We start from the raw sequence: 20,251 nt of genomic DNA on the forward strand, positions 1-20,251 counted from the left end.
GACAGCTCTAGCTATTACTGGGTTTCATTTGTTGAAAGGTTTTGAGAGATGAAAGAACCTTGCTGCTTTCAAGAGACACAATGCTTATGGCTTTCTACTGAAAGTGATTATCAATTCCTACATTGAAAACATGAAAGCATTCTGGGTGAACAATGCCACAAACCTCTCACCAGGGTTCTCACCACAAGAGGCAATTCCCAGTTTAATTAAAGTCAGTACTCACTGTTTTCTCTTGATCTCCATCATGTAGAAGCCACCTGCTCCAACAAGGGATCCAAGCAGTCAGTGGCTACACTTGGGAGTTTTCAGAGGCTGGGAGACCAAGTGACATGAGTGACACTGCTCAGAGGAGGCTGCAGGGAGACAGAGAAGCCTTGCTGCAGCCTGTGGTCTCCACTCACACTTTCTGCTCCAACACACTGTGCTCTGTCTGGCATGCTCTGCTCCCCTCCCTCACACTGGTTTTAGCATCAGTTTCTAGTCCAACATCTTTTCCCTTCTCCCTTGTTTAGTATTTTGATTCTATTGCTTCTCTATTTTGTAATTCTTTGCCGGTCCCTTGTCACTAAAAAATGATAAAAAAGCCTCTTCCCAACTCTCAAATACAGTTTCAGAAAAAAACAAGGGTAATGATGCACTTTCATAGAATCATAGAATATCCTGAGTTGGAAAGGATCCACAAGGATCAAGTTCAACTCCTGTCCCTGCACACTACCATCCCCAAGAGTCACACCATGTGCCTGAGAGCATTGTCCAAACTCTTCTTGAACTCAGTCAGGCTTGGTGCTGTGACCACTTCCCAGGGAGCCTGTTCCAGTGTCTGACTACCCTCTGGGTGAAGAACCTTTTCCTGATATCCAACCAACAATTTTGGATGCTGTCACTGGTCACTACAGGGAAGAGATCAGGATCTGCCCCTCTTCCTCCCCTTGTGAGGAAGTTGTAGACTGCAATAAGGTCTCACCTTAGTCTCCTCCAGGATGAACACTGATTTTGCCACGTTCAGTCCAACAGCAGTAGCTGTTGCCCAGAGCCATTTTGACTGCTAAGTGCCCATGGCCAGCAGCATCTTGTCCTGTCTCTCTGTGGGTTCCCAGCTCCACAGCCCCCCAGTGCTCCCACTGGCACACACCCCCGTGGGGCTGCTCTCCGCAGCTCCCAAAGGCTGATGGCCGAACATGAGGAGTTAATTTTATAAGAGAGGCAATTTTGTAAGCCTAAAAAAAACTGATGACATTAGAAAGCTCATCGTAAATTTTACATAAAGAGGTCTTGTCTCTTTATCATGTACATAAATGTCACCCACTGGAAGACTGTTGTCACAAATGCCTCCCATGAGTGCCAGATCTGTCTGTAATATGGCATATAAGATGCTTGTTCTTCTAGCATCTGCACTTTTCAGCAATTATTAATTCCTTAAACATTTAAAACAGACCTTTTCAATTGTGCTTTCACCTCTTGAGGTCAATGCAGCAAACTCAGCTTGTGTGGCTCATACTCTCCCTTTTAACATTCATTTTCAAAGACATATAAAACACTCAGACAAACCAAGAGTCAAAAGCAGACTCCTGAGGCTAAGATCAGTTTTTCCCCGAAAACTCTTCCATATGTTAATATGGAACCCTTTTACTAGGCTTCATGCATGAGACAAGGGATTCTAAAATATTCCTTATCTCAGGGAAAGCACAATAGTCAGGATTTTTCCCCTTTCAACTCTCAGCTATTCCTCTCCATGAGACCATAGGCTGCAAAGATGATAAGGAGAATATTCTAGCAGATCTATCCCTCTCTCTTCCTCTATTATTAAGAAATGGAAAAAATAAAAAACCCATTACTTCCAAAATGGAGGTAGGCTTTTTGTAAGATAAGCCACTCCTCCACATCATGTATTCCACCAAAGGGATTCATATTGGGCTCAGTATCTTCTAATGGTTTCATCAGTTAATATTCAATTGGTTTCAGATAGGCAAAAAGAATTTTCCTTGCACTGCACTAAATAATTTGCCTTTATATAGACTGCATAAACTACATTTCTGAAGAGGAACAACAATTATTGTTCCATTTATATAAGTGACAGATTGACAGTCGACATCCCATACTGTCTGTAGTTTTGCTGTGTAGTTGACTTTCATCATTCAGTTATTTTCTTACTGCTTACAAATGGAAAGACATTTCATGGTAAAAAGACAAAAGGATGGTGTTCTATAGCACAAAGCTCTGGAATTAAGGTCTTCCCATCCTCATGACAGCAAGATAGTCCCTTTGTCAGGGTTAGAAATGCCCATATATACAAAACCACCCATGTAAGTTGGACAGTTGATGGGATAATGTGGCATATAATGTATGTGGGGTGACAGTCAGGTATCCCCACAGGCACTCTCAGTACCAGTTCTCATGCAGCCTAAAACCAGCTTTGATACCCACCTAACCCCTTGTGCCTGTCACAAGGTGGCCAGGAACAGCCACTGCTGCAAACAGCCTCTGCCCCCTTTGCCTGGACAGAAAGGACACTGCTTTCCTGTCTGTTCCAGCCCCAGATGCCAAAGCCACTTTCTCAGCTCTGGGGGCAGCCAGAGTGAAATCCTGCCCATCTGGCACCCCTTCAGCCAGCAGCTGCACCAACACAAACTGCAGGAGAAAGCCAGGGAGAACGCTGCTCTCAGCACGTGCCTGCTCCTGGAACAAGCAAACCTTTACTCTCTTCCCCAGGTCAGTATTGGCAAGTGGAGACACTGAAGTAACACCAGGCCTGTCCTGACCACAAGCACCCTCCATGGAAAGCAGTGGCTTTACCATGCCAGATACAGTTTTCCAGGGCAATGACCCTTCATCACTGAAAACATCATAAGCCAATCACTACACCTTTAATTATAATTAATAATTAAATTATTATTAATAATCATTAGTCCTTTAATTACCCTCCTGTCTGCTTTCACTACACAAGGGGTTGTGAAACAAAATGGACCAAAGAGCAACATTAACCCATTGCACATTCCTGATTTTTACCATATTGTGTAATGATCTTCCAGAATTGCCAAAGTTTCCTATTCTCTGAAGAACTTCAGTCTTCATTTTATCAGTGGAACATCCACCTTTCTTACTTTGGCTCCAACCATAACGAGTACCTGCTAAGGAAGCTTCCCTGTCTGGCCATCCAGGAGCCATTCCTGCAGTCCCTCTCGCACCACCGGAGCTGGGCCTGAGGCGCTTCCCAGCTGCACATCCCACACTCGGTCACACCATGCTTCCATACCGGCTCGAGCCCAGGTGTCCCACGGCAGAGCCTCAGACGTCCTGTTCTGAAAATAATTCAATCGTCATGCAATAACTAAATAACAAAGTAACAGCTGGAGCTGGTGCCTCTGAGGAAGGACCCCGAACAAAGGAGCGACGGGGCTTTATCCCCTCACAGCCCAAGGGCGGGAAAGTCTGGGTTCCTGCCGTATCCCCGAGTGTCCGGTCCCCAACTGTGCCACAGGTCAAGGGCCCTTTGTGCTGCCAAGTGTCGCCAGTTCAGGCCCTTTTCCTGGGGCTTGGGCTCACCCAGAGCTCACCCTGCAGCTGCTCTCAGAGCTCCCTGCACTGAATGTATTCCTCAGCATACCTTTGGAACAACTCTCATCATGTTTGACCTTGAGGGGCAACCTGAGGTTTACTGCAGATTATTTGTTCACATACTCGTTCTTGCTCAAATGTTTCAGCACATTCCAGCACCCCCTCTGGCTTTAACAGGAAAAAAAAAAAGGACAAAACAAAACCAAACCAAAAACCATCCCTCACCTGTGCAGACAACAATCTCTCAAATACATGTGCACAACCTAAGAGCTATCACTTCAGGTTGCCACAAGCTGTATTTTACCATGAAAGTAATCTTTTCCCAGACTGTTCTGGGGTTTGCTTGTCTTTGGTTTTGAAACTTACAAATGAGGCCTACAAATTTGTTAAAAGTTCTGTTACCCCTCCACGGTATTCCAGAAGTATATCCCTTTTCTTTCTGCTGTCAGAAAATTGGCATGAATAGAAACTCTTGCTGCTGGCCAAGAACAAAAAATTAAATCCTTATTGCTATTTAGAAAATTCTGACCCCCCTTGCTGCTAATCCCAAGGGTCCCACAAAATACTGAATAACAGGACTTACATTCACAATTTTCTGCTGTAGTTTATTCCACAGCAGTTGGAATTTTCTAACACTTTATGCATTGCTTTAATGATTTGCTGTTAATAAGAAATTTTTAGGGAGCTGTAAGCCATTCCTACTTCAGATCCATAAGAAACCTAACAGTTAAAACTTCTCTTAGAACTCTCTCACATTCTACCTAAAGCAGGAAAAATTTTGCTGATAAACAATTATCCACAACTCATTTGTTTCAACTTAGCAATTAATTTCTAGAAAAAAATCCATAACTAGATGAGCAAGAATCAATTTTTTCCCCTTTTTTTCATTCCAAGGATTAGCTTTTCATTGTCCCAGCTGCCAAAAACTATCCAGCTTTCAAAAACCAGTGTTCTCCAGTACTGAACAGCTTCACCCTCTACAGTCACCACCTCCCTTTGGGACTGATTACACAACTTCTATTTTGTTATCTTTTCCAATAGATTTGATCAGTTAAATAAGAGCCAGTACCAGAGCTCCTGTGGCTATTACTAACAGTGTTACACAGTGAGTAGCCCAGCTTTCATGGCTGTTCAAGAGCTGAGACCCTAAAAATTGTTAGCATGCTGCCTGTGCTTCCAAGCTTTACCTTTAGCTGTCCCCAGTCTTCCAGCACAAAAAGCTCTTTAGTGCCAGCATCAGGTACTACTGTGTGGAAATACCTGTTCTCCTCTGCTAAGCATTAATATCATCTTCTGCCAGAGCTCAGACAGATGGTAACTCTGGACCACTGAGGGGACATGTCTTTATTCCCACGCTGCTTTATGACTCTTCTTCGTCTGACAGATCTTTTTTTTCACAGCTCCAATATGTAAATTAACAGCTTCTCCTGAGATTTTATCTCTGTTCCTTTATTTGTTTTAAAAAGTATTCCCCTGCTTCTTCAAAATTAGTCTGAAGGAAACCTGTAGCATCTTTTAGTAATTAGTATTGTAAGAAGTAAAGAACAGAATTCATAGCAAGCAACTGCTATCTCCTTTCCTGCAGCTGCTTTCAAAATAAAAATTAAAAAATAAAAGGGGAGGAAAAATAAAGAAATCTGGTGCAATGCTGGAACAGAAGATACACATACTGTGCCAAGCACTGTACAGCTCAGAAACTGTGACTGACACCCTCACATCCAGCTGAGTTTACAGCATTTGGCTCCTTGTCAATACAAAGGTAACCCTGAAGTTCTCCTTTGCCACACGAGTACCTCAGAAACATGATTTTCTGGATTTCTTGTAGCTATTCCAGTGGAGTGTTTTCTTTCCCTCCTGTTTTTGTTCTTATTAGATATGCCTTGTCTAATTCATACTTAAAAGCTGTTTCTTAATTGCATTGCAAATCCTTGCTCCAGAATAGGTTTGCAGTACTTCAATCTTTTCATGCCACTGACCACCATTATCACCCAAAATGATCTTTGAAATTCATGTGGAACTGAAATAGATCAACTTCCCAAGACACTAGACGCTATTTGAGCAAGGACCATCTAACATCTCCATACCAGGTGTCTATAGTATCAATGCAGAAAAAGTCTTGTAAAAATTAAACACTTACCTGAATTCTCCAATTCCACAAATAAGCAGAATTTTTTTTCCCCACAAGCGATTTGTCAACCCCCTTAGCCCTTGCTTTCCAGAATGCCCAAATTTTGTAGAAAATCTGGTCCTGGGAGCTGCTAGTCACCTCTTCCATCAGTGTTCCCAATCGCTCAGAGCCATGACAGCCTGGTTTCCAAATGATGAGACTTTTGGAGTTTGTTGCCTCAACAAAGTCTCTGTCATTCCTGGGTCATCTGAGGACACTTTCTAAGAATTGCATTAATTCCTTCATGGACAGCCTACAGCTCTTGAGTGAGGTTTGTCATTCCTATACCCATGAAAACTTCCACTACTTGCTCTCAGTTCTACATGCCGCTTCTGCTAAAAAGAGAAATGACAATGAAGCTGCATATTTATTTCAGACATTTCTACTTGAAACTTGGATACAGTAGCAACTTCTTTAGTAGCTCATACTCCCGAATTTCTTTCCAGAGAGAAATCAACGCAAACACCCCCTCCTTCTGGCTTCTCTGAGAGCCACATCACCAGTGTTTTTATTGCTGTCTGTCCCTTTCTAACACCTCCACTTCCACCAAATAAAAACCAGCCTCTGGCACAGCTCAATTCATACAGCTCAGCTTCTGTTCAGCATCTCACGTGGACAGTGTTCTCACAAGTAAGTCAGTTATTTTACTTCAAAAAAGAAGTGCATTTTATCATATCTTGACTGAAAGGTAGTCGTAGCACCATCTCCTATAAAAATGTACCCTGCCTCTGTGTACCACTACAGATGAGTGACTGACCAGAGACCAGCAAAATCATTTTCCGTTGGTCTTTTTCCTAAGTATAACTGAAAACCAGAATTTACCACCTTCAGTCTTAAAACTGTGGCACTGATTTTGCTGTGCAGTGTTCCCTGTGACTATCAAAAGTGTAAACTTCAGCATATTACCCTCCATGGCATTAACATAAAAGGAGTACCAGAGAGCTTTCCTGATGTAAAGGTTGGATCAAGCAACAGCCAACCATTCACCTTCTGCATTGGTGGAATTCACTCCCTCGATTCTCTACACAAAGTTCAAGAAATATCCAGCTAATCCCTTCAGTGGAGCAGTTAGATGTTGTCAAAAGTGGTCCCATAAAGGCCTGGAGAGCACCCTGCCTCCACCCAGCTGGCATCAAGATCTGATATAACACACTGGCTTGACTTGTCAAGTTCAGCTCCAGAAAACTCTGATCATTTGACAGCTTCCCATAGCTGCAGGAATGTAAAAGGTGACAATAGGAAAAGCAGCAGAAAAGTAGAGTTATTGTTCTCATGCAGAGACCTTTTGTAACAAGTTTCATCCTAAAATAACACTTTGCATTCAAGGTGTAATAGATAACAATGTATACATATAAAGAATCATAGATACTTACAATGGGAAATACTAATAAAATGTTGACCCAAATTCCATGATCAGCTATGTTCTAAAATAGGATACAGATTACTGGTATCACATTATGAAACACAAAGGAAATTTAAAAGTGCAGCAGTTGCTACCTTATTAGCATAAAATTAAAGCATCTGAGTGCATAATTAACTCAAAACATTAAGGGATTCATCTTTAGAGTCCAAAGAATTCCTTAAATTAATGTATTTTAGGCAAATTTTTCTGTCACCCTGAAGAGTTCTCTTCACTGAAGGTTAATATTTTGAAGTTAGACAACATAAACTAATATAAAAGCCAATACATGAACATAGCACAGAACAACAACTGCAAAATGCTATCAGCATATTTATATTCCAAGTTCCTTTTATGTCTATAATTAAGAATATAAGCAATCATAACTCTTGCATAAGATAACAAAAAATTAAGTATACATACAAAATACAAAACCGCAACAGAGTGCTGCATGTGTTACACACAAAAAAGACAGGATGATAATGCTTAGTACTACTGTAAGATATATTAAAGTTGATTCTAGCAATTGCACTATATCATAATATAAGCAATTTCAGTCTCAAACTCTGGCAGAAACACAGTGAGTGCAACATTTCATCATCTTATTTCAAATGTACTATAGCATGATTAGGTTCATATTTTCACAGATACAGCTGAAAAAATCAAGGGACACTAGGCTTTAAATCATCCATATGCAGGGTTTATTAAACTATTTTTAAAAGGAACAACATAAACAAAGTATTTTTTCCACTATGAAGTTTCTTAAGGCTCATTACAGTACTTCTGCATATAATTCATACTAATCTCAGTGGGTTTGGTGGGTCATTCACATCAGAAGTAAGAGACAAATGATCTTATTATAGGAAAATGAGATGTAACTACAAAACCACAAAAATCAGCCTTATTCACAAAACAACCAAATCTACTTTCAGTTATTTTTAATTTATTATGTCAAGGATTTTCATATATGACTTCCTACAGTGTCTTCTCCTCCCTCTAACACCAAATAACAAATTCGTGAGTAGAGGGGGAAGGAACTAATGAGACTGAATAGGTATGAGAAACAGGTAAATCCCTAATACTGATGTCCCCCATTTTTTCCCTTCTCTGGATCTTTCTTGTTTCCTTAACCCATTTTTTCTTTTGTTCACACTTAATAAGCCAAGGTATTCAAAAAGACCAATCAAACCTCAGTTTTGTCCTAAAAAACTTGATTCTTCAAGTTGTCAGTCCTATGGCAACATCTTTCCTTTTAGCCCGATTTTTAAAGAAAACTATGGTTATACATCTGTGCTGTTCATACAGAAGTAAGCGTATTTACACTACAAAGTCTTCCTAGAACTTTTGAATTTAAGTCACTTCAATTAAAATGAGAGATTAACAAGCTGAAAGAAACCAAGTACCTACAACTTTGATGAAAAAGTTAACAGGTGGGAAAATGCTATTAATATTTTAAAGATTTATGCAAGCAATAATCAATTTACGCACAATCAATACCAGGCACTGGGAAAGCCACCTGGGAGAACACCATCAGGAATGTATCTCTGGCAGGTAAGACTTCATGTGTGCTATAGCTTAGAAACTAGCAAGGCCACAGGAAACAAGGCTTTACTAACCATGCTGTTTGAAGAACTATTTGTAACACAATATCTACAAGAAAGCTAGCTTCTAATTTGTTAAATCATCTTTAATTTGTGGATTTCTTCTTCCTTTCAACTGAATTGTCAGATTCTGATAGTTACATACACTTCACTAACATTTTAGACACTGATATGCATTTTTTTCCCTGCATCTTATTCTTCTGTATCTGTGCATTTTGTTCTTGTGTGTGCTTCGATTCCCTTGGAAGGCAGAACATGCACCACAGGACCCATTTTGATGACTTTTGTGCCCCAGAGGCTTGTAGGCTAGCTCATCTCTTTTTACAATGAATGCAAACAAACCATCAGTTAACAGACAGCTGCAACATCCTTCCAAAAGAACAGCCTTTAAAAATATTGTTTACTTGTCTGAACAGAAGATATCCTCCTACCCTTCAAAGTAAGTGACTGTTTGATAGGGAGGAAAAGCACTTGCTTTAACAGAATCAGATTGACATCAGTTTTCATGTACTCTGCTGTCTGAACAGTACCAAGCTGATCAGATTTGTAATTCTCCTGAAGCACATCAAACCAAGCTAAAAAACTGTAGTCCTTTCCTACACTGAACTTGTGGATTTGTCCACTGTAAGCTAGTGAATAACAAATTCAACTATGGTAAAAATCCATTGTATAAAATGCATTTTCCAACTCCTGAAACACAGAAATCATCTAGCTTCTTACAACAACTTCATTTTGGCAGGATGATGAGTAAATGATCAGGAGAGAGCTGCAACTTACCCAACTGGCACTTTTTAGTTAGCTGTTGCAGAATGCCAGCTCTGACCAAATAGTTGACTAAGAAGGCATCAGGCAATAAAACTCAAAAAAATACATGGGTTTATATTCAAGTGCAACTGGCAATCACTGATGGCCACACATGGCTTTTCTAGTAGGCAGGAAAACTTTAGTAAATCTGCATCTAATCTTGCAAGAAAGATGATCACAACAACTTACGCCTCAATTCTTTTTGAAGTCACATGCAATTTGAGATCACATGAGTAGGTATGCCATTCAACTTGATTCCTAAAATCAATGGATTTACAATGCATCTGGCAAAATCTGACAACATTTAGTTTTGCAGAGAGATACTGATTATGTTTTCTTATGCTGTACATGCATAGGCCTTTTCTTGAGTTTGATACTTGTCAGATCTGTCACACAGTATGAGGAGAGAGCCTCTGAAGCTTTTCAAAACTTTATACTGCACTGACACACAATTTTTCAACAGATATTTTACCTGAGAACAGTTTGATTCTGGAAACTGTAATTTAAAATACATGTTATTTTAATATTTTAAAGATACTTGTGTTTTGTTCTTCCTTATAAAAGCAAGAATTCATCTTCACATACACTTAAAATGATAGAAAATTAGATTTCCTGTCTCTCAGGAAGCCATTTCAAAATAATATAGAACAGATTTGTAAAACCTGTTCAACCCAGTCTGTTTTCTACTGTGCCTGAAGTATTGTACTGATAAACATGAAAGACTAATTAAGAAGAACTTTGCTACTATCTCATTAAATTAGCATCAGTCCCTAAAATAGCATGCAGCATACATATTTTAGACACTCTTTATTAGGAAAATTACCAAACTCCTGAAAAACTTCAGAAACTTTCAAACAATCTACAACCCTTTATGCATCTGTTATCTCAAACAGTGAAACATAAAATCTTCCTAGTCTGCTTTAGATGCTTTCCTAGAATATACAAAGAAAGAGGTATGATCTCATGGTCTGAGTATGAAACAGGAAATCAGATCCTACATAATGATTAGCCAAACCGCACTTTTGGAACTAAACAAATTGCACTGGTCTTCCCCCAGCAGAATGGAAATAAATTAGTTTATACTGAATTGATCAAATCTGTTTAATTAACACAGAATACATGAGACATTTGGCTTCTGGGATTGAGTTTTAGAGAGCAGTAAAGCACGTGTTTAGCTACATGCTAAAACCAACTGAAGTAGCAAATGGCAGTGCTAAGTTACTAAGAAACTCATGACTGCAAGATTTTTATTGCTAGATAATTTATCTAGTCTTGCTACAGAATGGCTTCAGGTAAAATAAAAACCAAGGGATACACATTAATAATCCTAAGAAATAAGTATCCAATTCTCCCTAGGTAAACAGAACTTGCACAACTTGCACAATTTATAAAATTATGCATATAATTTGTAAAACTATACAGATGTAAAACACAGACTACCGATAAAAAAAGAATATGTAAGTTGGTCAAGGCCAGTGACCAATTCAAAAAACCCAAACAAACCTTGACAGAAGTCTTGAAAGACAGAAGACTGAAGTCTGTATATAAACTGCTCCAACAGTTTAATTGAATCAAGATATCTAAAGCTGCACAGACAGTAAAACCAGATAAAGTGTAAAAAGACATCTGTAAACTATCAAAGAAAATATTACAATTGGCTTTAACTCAGCTTTTCATCAATTTAAAGCCTCCATGTGGGTGTTTTTATGCATTTTAAAATAAAAACTAATATTCAAAAAGACACTTCTAAGTTTTTTCAGGCCCCAAGTGACATGAGCTTTTTCTTCAAATCAACCATCTAGCATTTACAGTCAATTAAATGGAGAGAATGAAAAATTAGCAGATGAACTCTTAAGGGATATTAAGTGTACACTGTCCTCACATATTCAAATCTGTGTTTGCTATGTTTCTTTATAGAAATATCTTCATATAATCTTACAAAGCAAAATTAATCATGCTTTCCAGCAGGCCATTATCAATAAACTCTACCATGAGAAGGAACAAAACATTGAAAAACAGGGACTGCAAAACAGAGTCTGACTAGAAGACTATGTTTTTCACATTATTTCTTCCCAATCTCTCATGCTTGCCATGCAATTATCACAATCAACATCACATTGGTTGGAAAAAGCTATTAATACATAAATGCCAAAAAATTATCAGTTCTTAATGTGCCGCCTTCTTGCAAAAGGATGACTACTACTGGTATTTTTTGCAGAAATGCTTCAACATTGTTTGCCACAAGTCCTTTCATCTTCCATCAGCATCTGCAGTCAACTACTGCTTTGGTCAAAGGTCCAGTGTTTTCTTTTAATTTTATTTAAAGAGAGGAGGGACAAACTCAGAGAAAAGAGCTTTAAGTCCTGCAGCTTCAAATTCCTTTTGTAGCTCCTCCAGTGCTGAATATTCTTTGATTTCGAATGTCTGAAACCTACATTGTGAAAGAGAAAGTCATGAATATACCTAGATTTGTCAGAATGTAATTACCAATTCTGTTACTTTTCTATCCACAACAGTACTAAATTATACCTTTTATGCTGTGACTGTATTTCTGTCTCACACAGTACACTCATCATTTTCTCTTTGCATTTCTTTCCACCTGAGTCCACATCTACCTTAGAAGTTTTCTGAAGAATCAAGTACTCCTAAAAGACAAAAAAATCCCAAAATATTACATGCCACCTAGTATTTTCAAAGTTTAGTAACATAAAAAAGCCCATTGAAAACATAGACTTTTTTTCAGAACATAGCAATCAAACTTTGAAAGTGCTCATCCCAAAAAGTGCATGACTGCTTCTATTAATCAGTTTTAAGTTAAGTGCATGCCTAATTGATTTAGAGAACATGATTAGAAAAGCCAAAACATTCTCCTCCAACATCACCACCAAAACCAACCTAATGCAGTGGGAGGTCAAATATACAGGCAAAAATTTCAAAGCCCAGGCATGCAGTAGCAGTACCATGTGGTTTTAAGTCAAGGAAAGAGACAGTTAGCAATGAGTTAGAAATATGTCTGTTATTAACTTCTCACCAAAAAATTTTCAACTTTCTGGAGCATTTGGGAAATACAGGAAACTGAATCTAGGCATATTAAGGTCAGGGAAAAAAGGGATACAGGGTATAATTACAGTGGGAAGCAATGCAATACAGGCCACAGGTGTACAGGTATCACTGTAGACAGAACTGAATACCTTCTTTTTTTTAAATACAGAATAAAGTTGCTGGGCCTTCCTACTCTGATAATGATCAATTTGTTTCCAAAATTGCTAATCTTAGAAAAACACACAGAAAATATTCAGACACAGAGGTTTCAGTGGTAAATCAATAGAACTAGTCAACATTCATTGCTCCTGCACCTTAATGCTGCTCCTGTCACCCTGAAGAAGAATCAATATTATCTTGCCCATGAACATCAGTCTTCCAGTCAGCCTTAGATTTGAAGCCCATTTTTCCACAGTTTTCACATATTTTGCCTTTGCTCTCATGTGATCTAAATGCAAAAGAAGCATCCAGATACCATCTTCTGTTCCTTTTGACAAAGCAGTTTTTTCATTGCAAACTGTTGCTGATTGCTTAATGACATCTTTAAGATGCTGCTGTACCCAAAGAATCAGATCATGCACCATGGGTTCAGAAAGATGCTTCTTTGCTTGTTCAAGTAATTTATCTTTCACGTCCGTGCATTGGGCCCTTGTAAGCTGGTCTGAGTTAACAGAAATATCCGGTAGAGTTGATGGGTAATTGACTGGTAAATGAAATAACAGCTTTAAAACTACATCTGTATCCAACACTTCTTTCACACTGATTTGAATTCTAAATGAGATTCCATGTGTTTCTGGAAAATATTAAAAAAAAATAAACATTAATAGTTTGCTTGAAGTTGAAATACATATATATCACTAAATCATGTTATTTTCTTTAACAATTCAACACAAATAACTGCCATTTCCTCTAAAATAAAAGGAGGTGATTTTTTTTGCAGGGTGGGGGCTTGCAACCAATGGCTCAAGCTATACCTGCAGGGAATCCTGAAATGAAACACTTCTGTAGCATAGCAGAAAGAAAGTTATTAACACATCCTAAAAAGCATTCACACCTTTTGGTTCTTTCAAAGTCTAGACAAGCCAGTAATAAAGAATTGTCTCTCTCAAACACATAACTCAGCTTCTACAACTCAACAGCAAAAGCAAGGACAACTGAAAATAGAGACTCTGCTGGATGGACTCAGCACTGCTCTAAGTTTGCTCCTAAAGAAATCTGTAAGACTTCTAACATCAATACTAATGCAAGGCAAACAGACTTGCACGGGGTATTTTTTAAGACAATCATTCAAAAGCAGTTCCACACTTAGGAGAGGCTTGGAAAGAAAAAAGTCAGATTCTTTGTCCCCTACAACTTGCAGAGAAAATATGCTTAAATCTTTTCTGCCAACTCCTCTACAACAGTTGCACTGACATAAGGAAAACATCTCTGTTGGACACCTGACCCTAGATACCACATATATAAATATGCATGTACTCATATTAATGTATGTTTATATATCTTCATATCTGCTCAAAATATGTTGCAGGTCTACTTAAGAAAAGAATTATTTTTAGAGTGAAAAGGATACACACAGTATGCAACAGGAAAAGCTAAAGACAACATCATCCTGATAAATCATAAAATCAAAGGTGCTTAATATGAAAGTTATGTACAGTCATTCATGAAATAAAACCTTCTTAACTGAAAGTGTCACACAAAAACAATACAAAACTTGACAAAGTGAAAAGCGGGGACAAAGACCTAACCTACTTTTGCTCCTCTGCCATGAAGTAAGAGCGTATCAATCAGATAAAAGATTATCTTCTTCAGATGTTCTCTGCTTCACCCCTTTGATGCATTCTAAACACTTCACCCCTTTTCTTTCAAAAATTGCTAAAATGTCAGGTTGATTCACTCTATGAGGGCAGGAGAAGCCAGATTTGAAAGGCAGATTAGAGCAGAGCTGAGTTTCAGAGCAGGTCTTTTGAAGTGACTTGTGCTCTTCCCCCCGTACCTTACCTTACCTTCCTTTACACGGCAGTCAGTTGAATTATGTTTGATTAGTATTGCTGATGCCACTAACCAACCTCTCACAGTGCCCTCTATGATTTTATATTTCAAATCTACTAAAAAAGTGAAAGAACCTAAAAGTGACTTGGACAGACAGAAGTACTTTAGAGAGCTATCCAAGGGCTTGTTTCCAAACCTCCTTCCTGGGTCATACAAAGAACTCTCAAGGTCAGAGAAGCCACAAAGTAAAATGAGAAAAGCCTCCAAGCCCAATAATCAAATTCTAGCAGTACCAGGAAGACCACCACCTTCAAACATCTACATCACTACCTAAGACTCAAATCCAGTGGTGAAAGCAGTAGATGCAGATCCACTGAATCCAATGAAATCACACCCAACCATGCCTGTCCTTATGGGCACCATATGTTAAAAGAGTCGCTTCCTGTCAACAGGAGTTTGTCTTCAATCCTCCAAGACCCTATCAAAGGCTCCACACTACTTTTAGGGCAAATGTATTCCTCAGAAAAACACCAGCCTTGGAAGAGACCCTTGCAAGTGGTCAGTAGCTACAGAGGAGGACCTCAAACCTTCCCATTTCAATCTCTGTCTTCTGCTGTCCTGAGAAATGTCTCCTCCTGGGCTCCAGCAGCGGTAGCTCCTCTGCCATTACGCCAGGCTCAGCACACATAACCACAGACACAGGCAGAAAAGCCTGTCCTGCGCATCCTGGGGCCGCGGTCACCCCTCTGGCCACCACAGAGGTGTCTGCACACACAAGCATTGCACCAGACAAAGTGCTGCTACCCCATGCCCTTCAGCTGCCCCCTCTCAGGGCAGCCTCACCAGGTACACAGCCAGCTGGCATCTGGCTGAACGGGATTAGCATTATTGTACTTCTCCCCATGAATCACTTTATTTTAAACTATGTCATCAAGAGATTTTAAAATGCACAGCCTATACAAATTGAAAAATACTACTCCATTGCCAGCTTAATTACAGTGACAGAAAAACATGTTACCTTTCTGATAATCTTCCTAAGATTTTTCCACTAGCTTGTCACAACAGATCTCACCACAGCTCAGAAGTAACAGAGGGATAGAGAGGCCAACCCTGCCCCTTTGACAAGAGCCTCCTGCTGCAGTGATCTTATCTTAAACCTGCAAAAATCTCACACCTTTCCTTGTGATGAACTAATCTGTAGGAAGCAAAACAGCCTCGCATCCCAAGGTGTATCACCCTGAGCCATCGGGTAAAGCCCAGCCGTGCTCATTTACATCTGCTTCAGACTTACTTTTAAAAAGAAGAATCAGTTCAAAACCTTTGCAGGGCTACAGCATCTAAAGTTTATTTAAACCTTGCAGCATCCCTTTTCTGCACCAGCGCTGCAGACACTGGCAGAACAAAGAGCAAACCACCGGCGCCCTGCGCAACCTGGCTCCAAAGAAATATTTCCTTTGTTTGCACATGCTACAAGGGCCGAGTTGTCTTCACAGCAACACAGCAATTATTTCTGAAATAAAAGGTTGGGTATGACTGTTCTGCTGGCATTTAATGTGCTAATCAGACTAAACTCAATACATTTTAACTCGTTTTCCCCCATAGCTGCGTGCTTATCAGTATATTTAGCTCTAGCATTCTTCAGATTTTTTCTTATGTTCCATGTCAACCAGACAGATATCCCCCTCCTCTCCTGCCCAAAGGCATTTTATGCAACACATGCAGTCTATTTTTAAATTCAGAAAATGGCACCTACTAACGTACAAGCTTAGAATATCTAAATATACTTTTATAGCAAGCTTGGTGAACAGACCAAAAGAGAACAGATTAACAACTAAATTACGGATTTCTATCTGTAACACTAATCTTTGCAAATAGATATGTAAGGTAAAAAAGATATGCCATAATTAGTTTATTTAAATTCATCCACACATTGGTTTTGATAAAAACACATCTTGCATTCTGAATACTTCACTGTTGAATTCCAAAAAGCCAAAGTTTTTACCATACCAAGAGACCTGTAAAAGCATTCTCTTACATTCCTCAACACCATGAATCCCCAATGGCCTGCTTTTTGATCCCATGGATCTACACACAAATTACTCTTAATGTCTTACAGATTGTATAACATAACAGTCTTCCTGGAAGTTATGTCTGTGCACCATTTGTCAATGACAATTTACATGGTTTGAAGAGATAAAGGAAATGTAAGCTAATGACTGAAGCAAAAGTTAATTGTATACTAGAGGATTCTGCAATTCCAACAAGTAAATTCCAAGAGGAAGAAAAATACCAATAATCATTGTTGTAAAGAATCTTTTCAATTCCAGCAGAAAACTATGTAAATCAATCAAATATACCTGATCCTAACATATCATGAACACAGCCTGGTTAAAGGCCCTCCAAGGTCACATAACATTAATATAAATAAAATAGCCTGTTCCTATTGTGCACTTGTGACACCTCATTTTATGTACAGGAAGGTTTCTAAACCTCTTACATTCTGGCAACTTATAAACACAAAATCTTTTCCATATATGAAGCACAGAGAAGAATGTGCCTATATTTCTCAACAGATTTGGAGGAACAGACGTGTATTTGCAATGTTCAGATACGCTCACATTTTTTAAAATTAACATCTGATAAGCCTGGATACTGTTTTTTTAAACTATGCCCAAAATTAACATTCTTGAACTTTTTCACTTAAAAATAAAGCTCAGTTGAAACATTTCATCAATCATATTTTAAAGATACAACCCTAAATACCAATTAAAAAAAAAAAAAGGCAGAATAACATGCCTGCACTGGAGCAGGCGGTGCATCATGCATATTGAGATACAAAATTCTGGTTTTAGATTACTGTGATTAATTGTGCTCCCTGCAGACACAAATGTCTTCATCCAACCTCTCCCCTCAAGCACAGTCACCTACAACAGGAACAACTGCCCAGGACAATACCCAGATATTCTGAGTATCTCCAGAGAGGGAGACTGCACAGGCTCTCTTGGCAACCTCCAGCACTCAGTTACCTGCACAGTAAAAACGTGTTTCCTTATCAATCCCAGTTCTTTAGGGCTCAATACATACATGTGCAGACAAAATCTGACACCAGACCACTACATCCATCTTTAGCAGCATTCCCCAGGACTTCACTGCAGTCCAACCTGCAGGAAGCTCTCCCTGTCCATCACTCTGCTGGGGAGCAGCACTCTGCAACAGCTCCCAGGACACTGGGGACCTGTGATACAGAATATAGGCATATTCTGTGTGCCTATGTGCATGTGTATCTCTCCCCAACAAATATGTAAGAGTTGTCACATCTGTGGTAGGCACTAAGCAAAATTTACTAATTGTCTGGATCTGAACAGACACCAACACTTGCATATCCAGCCTGACAGCAGCAGCTATTATACACTGGAACTATTGAGATTCATTCTCCCTTGCTGAAGGGGCATCTTCACAGCAGTGTACAGTGCAGACTGATAAAATCCATCTCTTAATACTACGTTCTGATCAGTGGCCACCAAGACTGGTGCAAAAACCATGGAGGCGTCCAGGCTTCCTGCATTCCTTGCCTACATCATCCAGCAGATGATGGGGGCAAGTACTACCAACCTGATCATTCCACCCACAGCAGACACATCAGCCTCGGTACCCCGTAAAACCTACAGCCGTACACATCTTGCTGAAGCAGGAGAACATCTGGCACGTCACAGTGCCCCGGTGGTCACCTTACCCCAGAAAAATATAGAGATGACCCAACGCTTCTCATGCACTGCAACAGCTCCTAGTCAGTCTTACCGGATAAATACCTGGTCTTCATAACGCGTACAAGATTCACGTGCTTGTTTACCTAGCGGGCAGCCAGCCCATTCTCAGGCTGCTCCTCGCTTGCCCCCAGGGCGCGCAAGGGCCCTGAGAAGGTCCCTAACTATAACCGAGCAGGGCCCGCTGGGCTCCGTGTCCCAAGCGAGGCGGCGGCACAGACACGCGGCGGGGCAGGGACACGCGACAAGCGGCAGCAGCGAGGGACCGAGCCCGTGCTGCCCCGGGGGCTGAGCCCCGCCGTGAGCGGCCACGGAGCGCTTCCTCCCGAGGCTCTGCCGGGCCGAGCCGCCGCGCGGGGCAGCGGGAGAGCCCGGGCTGGGGGCAGAGAGCGCGGCCGCGTCACCTGAGGCCGCCAGCACCTCGCAGGCGCCCGGCTCGCAGTAGATGGCGGCGAGCGCCGACAGCTCCTCCCGCGCCAGCTCCGACATGGCCGCCAGCGCGCCGCAGCGCCCCCTGCCGGCCGCGGGGCCCGCACCATGGCCGCCAGGGGGCGCCGCCGCGCCGGCCCGCGCCACAGCGAGAACAAAATGGCTGCTCTGCGCCGGCTGAGGCCCGCGCTCTGTCCCTCCGTCCCTCCGTCCCTCCCTGTCCCCAGGAGCCCGCGCCCTGTCCCTCCCTCCATCCGCCCGGCCCTGTCCCGAGGAGCCCGCGCCCTGTCCCTCTGTCCCTGCCCCGGGGTGCGGAGCGTTGTGCGACGATCTGACCCATAGTGAGGAAGAGACGGCTCGGCCTTGGGCTGCACACGACCCACGGAGTTGCATTTGCACACACCCCTGCACAAAGAGTTACTAGAATATAAAATTATGTTTCTTACAATCAACTACTGTGACTTCGCAATCCTGTTACCAGCGCTCATACCGAGGTTGTGCACTGCCAACAGTACAATTAACTCCCAGGCAAAATCATTCCGTATCTTCTGTTATTACAAAAATCACTTTAAAAAACAAGGGCTGGGGGGGTTACTTTTCAGGAGATTATATCCTGCTACTTTTAAGCCCCTAACTTGTCTTGAAATAACAAGAACTATGAGGGGGCTGAGCAGGGGAGGGGGGAGATGCTGGGAGAGAGCAGCACTAGACTTGGCAGCTGTCAGAGAGAAGGCTGTGGTGGAAATTGGCCTTAGAAGTGTCTCCATTCTATTATTAAGAACTTCCTTGCCCCGGTCTTTCCTCCTTCTCCTCTGCTACTTTGCATATTCCATTTTACATGTTTAAATAAAAAAGTCGATGTAAATGTCTTGAATTGACACTATCACTAGACATGGAGGTCCCTATGAATAAGTTACTGCACTCTGACATTTGGAAGTCATCAAATGAGACAGTATAATGTCAGCTTGATATTTTTCACTCTATGAAAAGATCAGCTTCATGTCAAAGATCTAAATTCCATCTTAATGTAATAATTTTTCTTGTATTCACAGACAACTGAAAATGCTAAATATTTAAATTTGAAACGAACTTCTACAGTTACAATCTGGCCTTCATAGTCTATTATTATGAAATTGAAAGTCAAGCTCTTATTTCCCCTCTTCTTTTTTTTTATTTCTTCAAGCATTGCAGTGTTTGATAGAATATTAGCCATATTCTCTAAATGGATAGTTTTCCATCAACATGTGGCAAATAGTTAAAAAAGAAAAGTCTCGCTTTTTAGAGTAAGCCTATATTAAACCAGCTCCAACATCCTGTCACAAAATGATTGTGCCACCACAATCTTCCACTTTGCCTGACAAGGCAAACAGAATGCAACCTTTCATACATAGGTAAGATTAGTCTTCCCAGTGTTATTTGCAAAAGCAGTATCCTTTGCCTTCCACTCACTATAATTACAGCCTTAATTAGGTGTTGTTTCAACAACCACCAGTGAATA

At 40.6% G+C, this 20,251-nt stretch overlaps 1 protein-coding gene across 2 annotated transcripts; it reads right to left on the bottom strand.

Moving 5' to 3' along the window:
- Positions 1–7,819: 7,819 nt before the first annotated feature.
- RWDD3 (RWD domain containing 3) lies at positions 7,820–18,824 on the bottom strand. 2 transcript variants are annotated; one of them, XM_082287120.1, is made up of 4 exons: positions 18,729–18,824; positions 12,883–13,361; positions 12,056–12,171; positions 7,820–11,957 (listed from the first exon to the last, which is right to left on the bottom strand). In XM_082287120.1, exons 1-4 carry the CDS (start codon positions 18,811–18,813, stop codon positions 11,843–11,845), a joined length of 795 nt encoding a protein of 264 aa, XP_082143246.1. In that variant the 5' UTR covers positions 18,814–18,824; the 3' UTR covers positions 7,820–11,842. The 2 variants fall into 2 exon arrangements, with proteins under 2 accessions (XP_082143246.1, XP_082143247.1); XM_082287121.1 differs by lacking the exon at positions 18,729–18,824 and adding an exon at positions 18,359–18,527.
- Between the last annotated feature and the right edge of the window lie 1,427 nt (positions 18,825–20,251).

The sequence above is a fragment of the Coloeus monedula genome, assembly GCF_965178545.1.
Source record: "Coloeus monedula genome assembly, chromosome: 9".
NCBI classification, from domain to species: domain Eukaryota; kingdom Metazoa; phylum Chordata; class Aves; order Passeriformes; family Corvidae; genus Coloeus; species Coloeus monedula.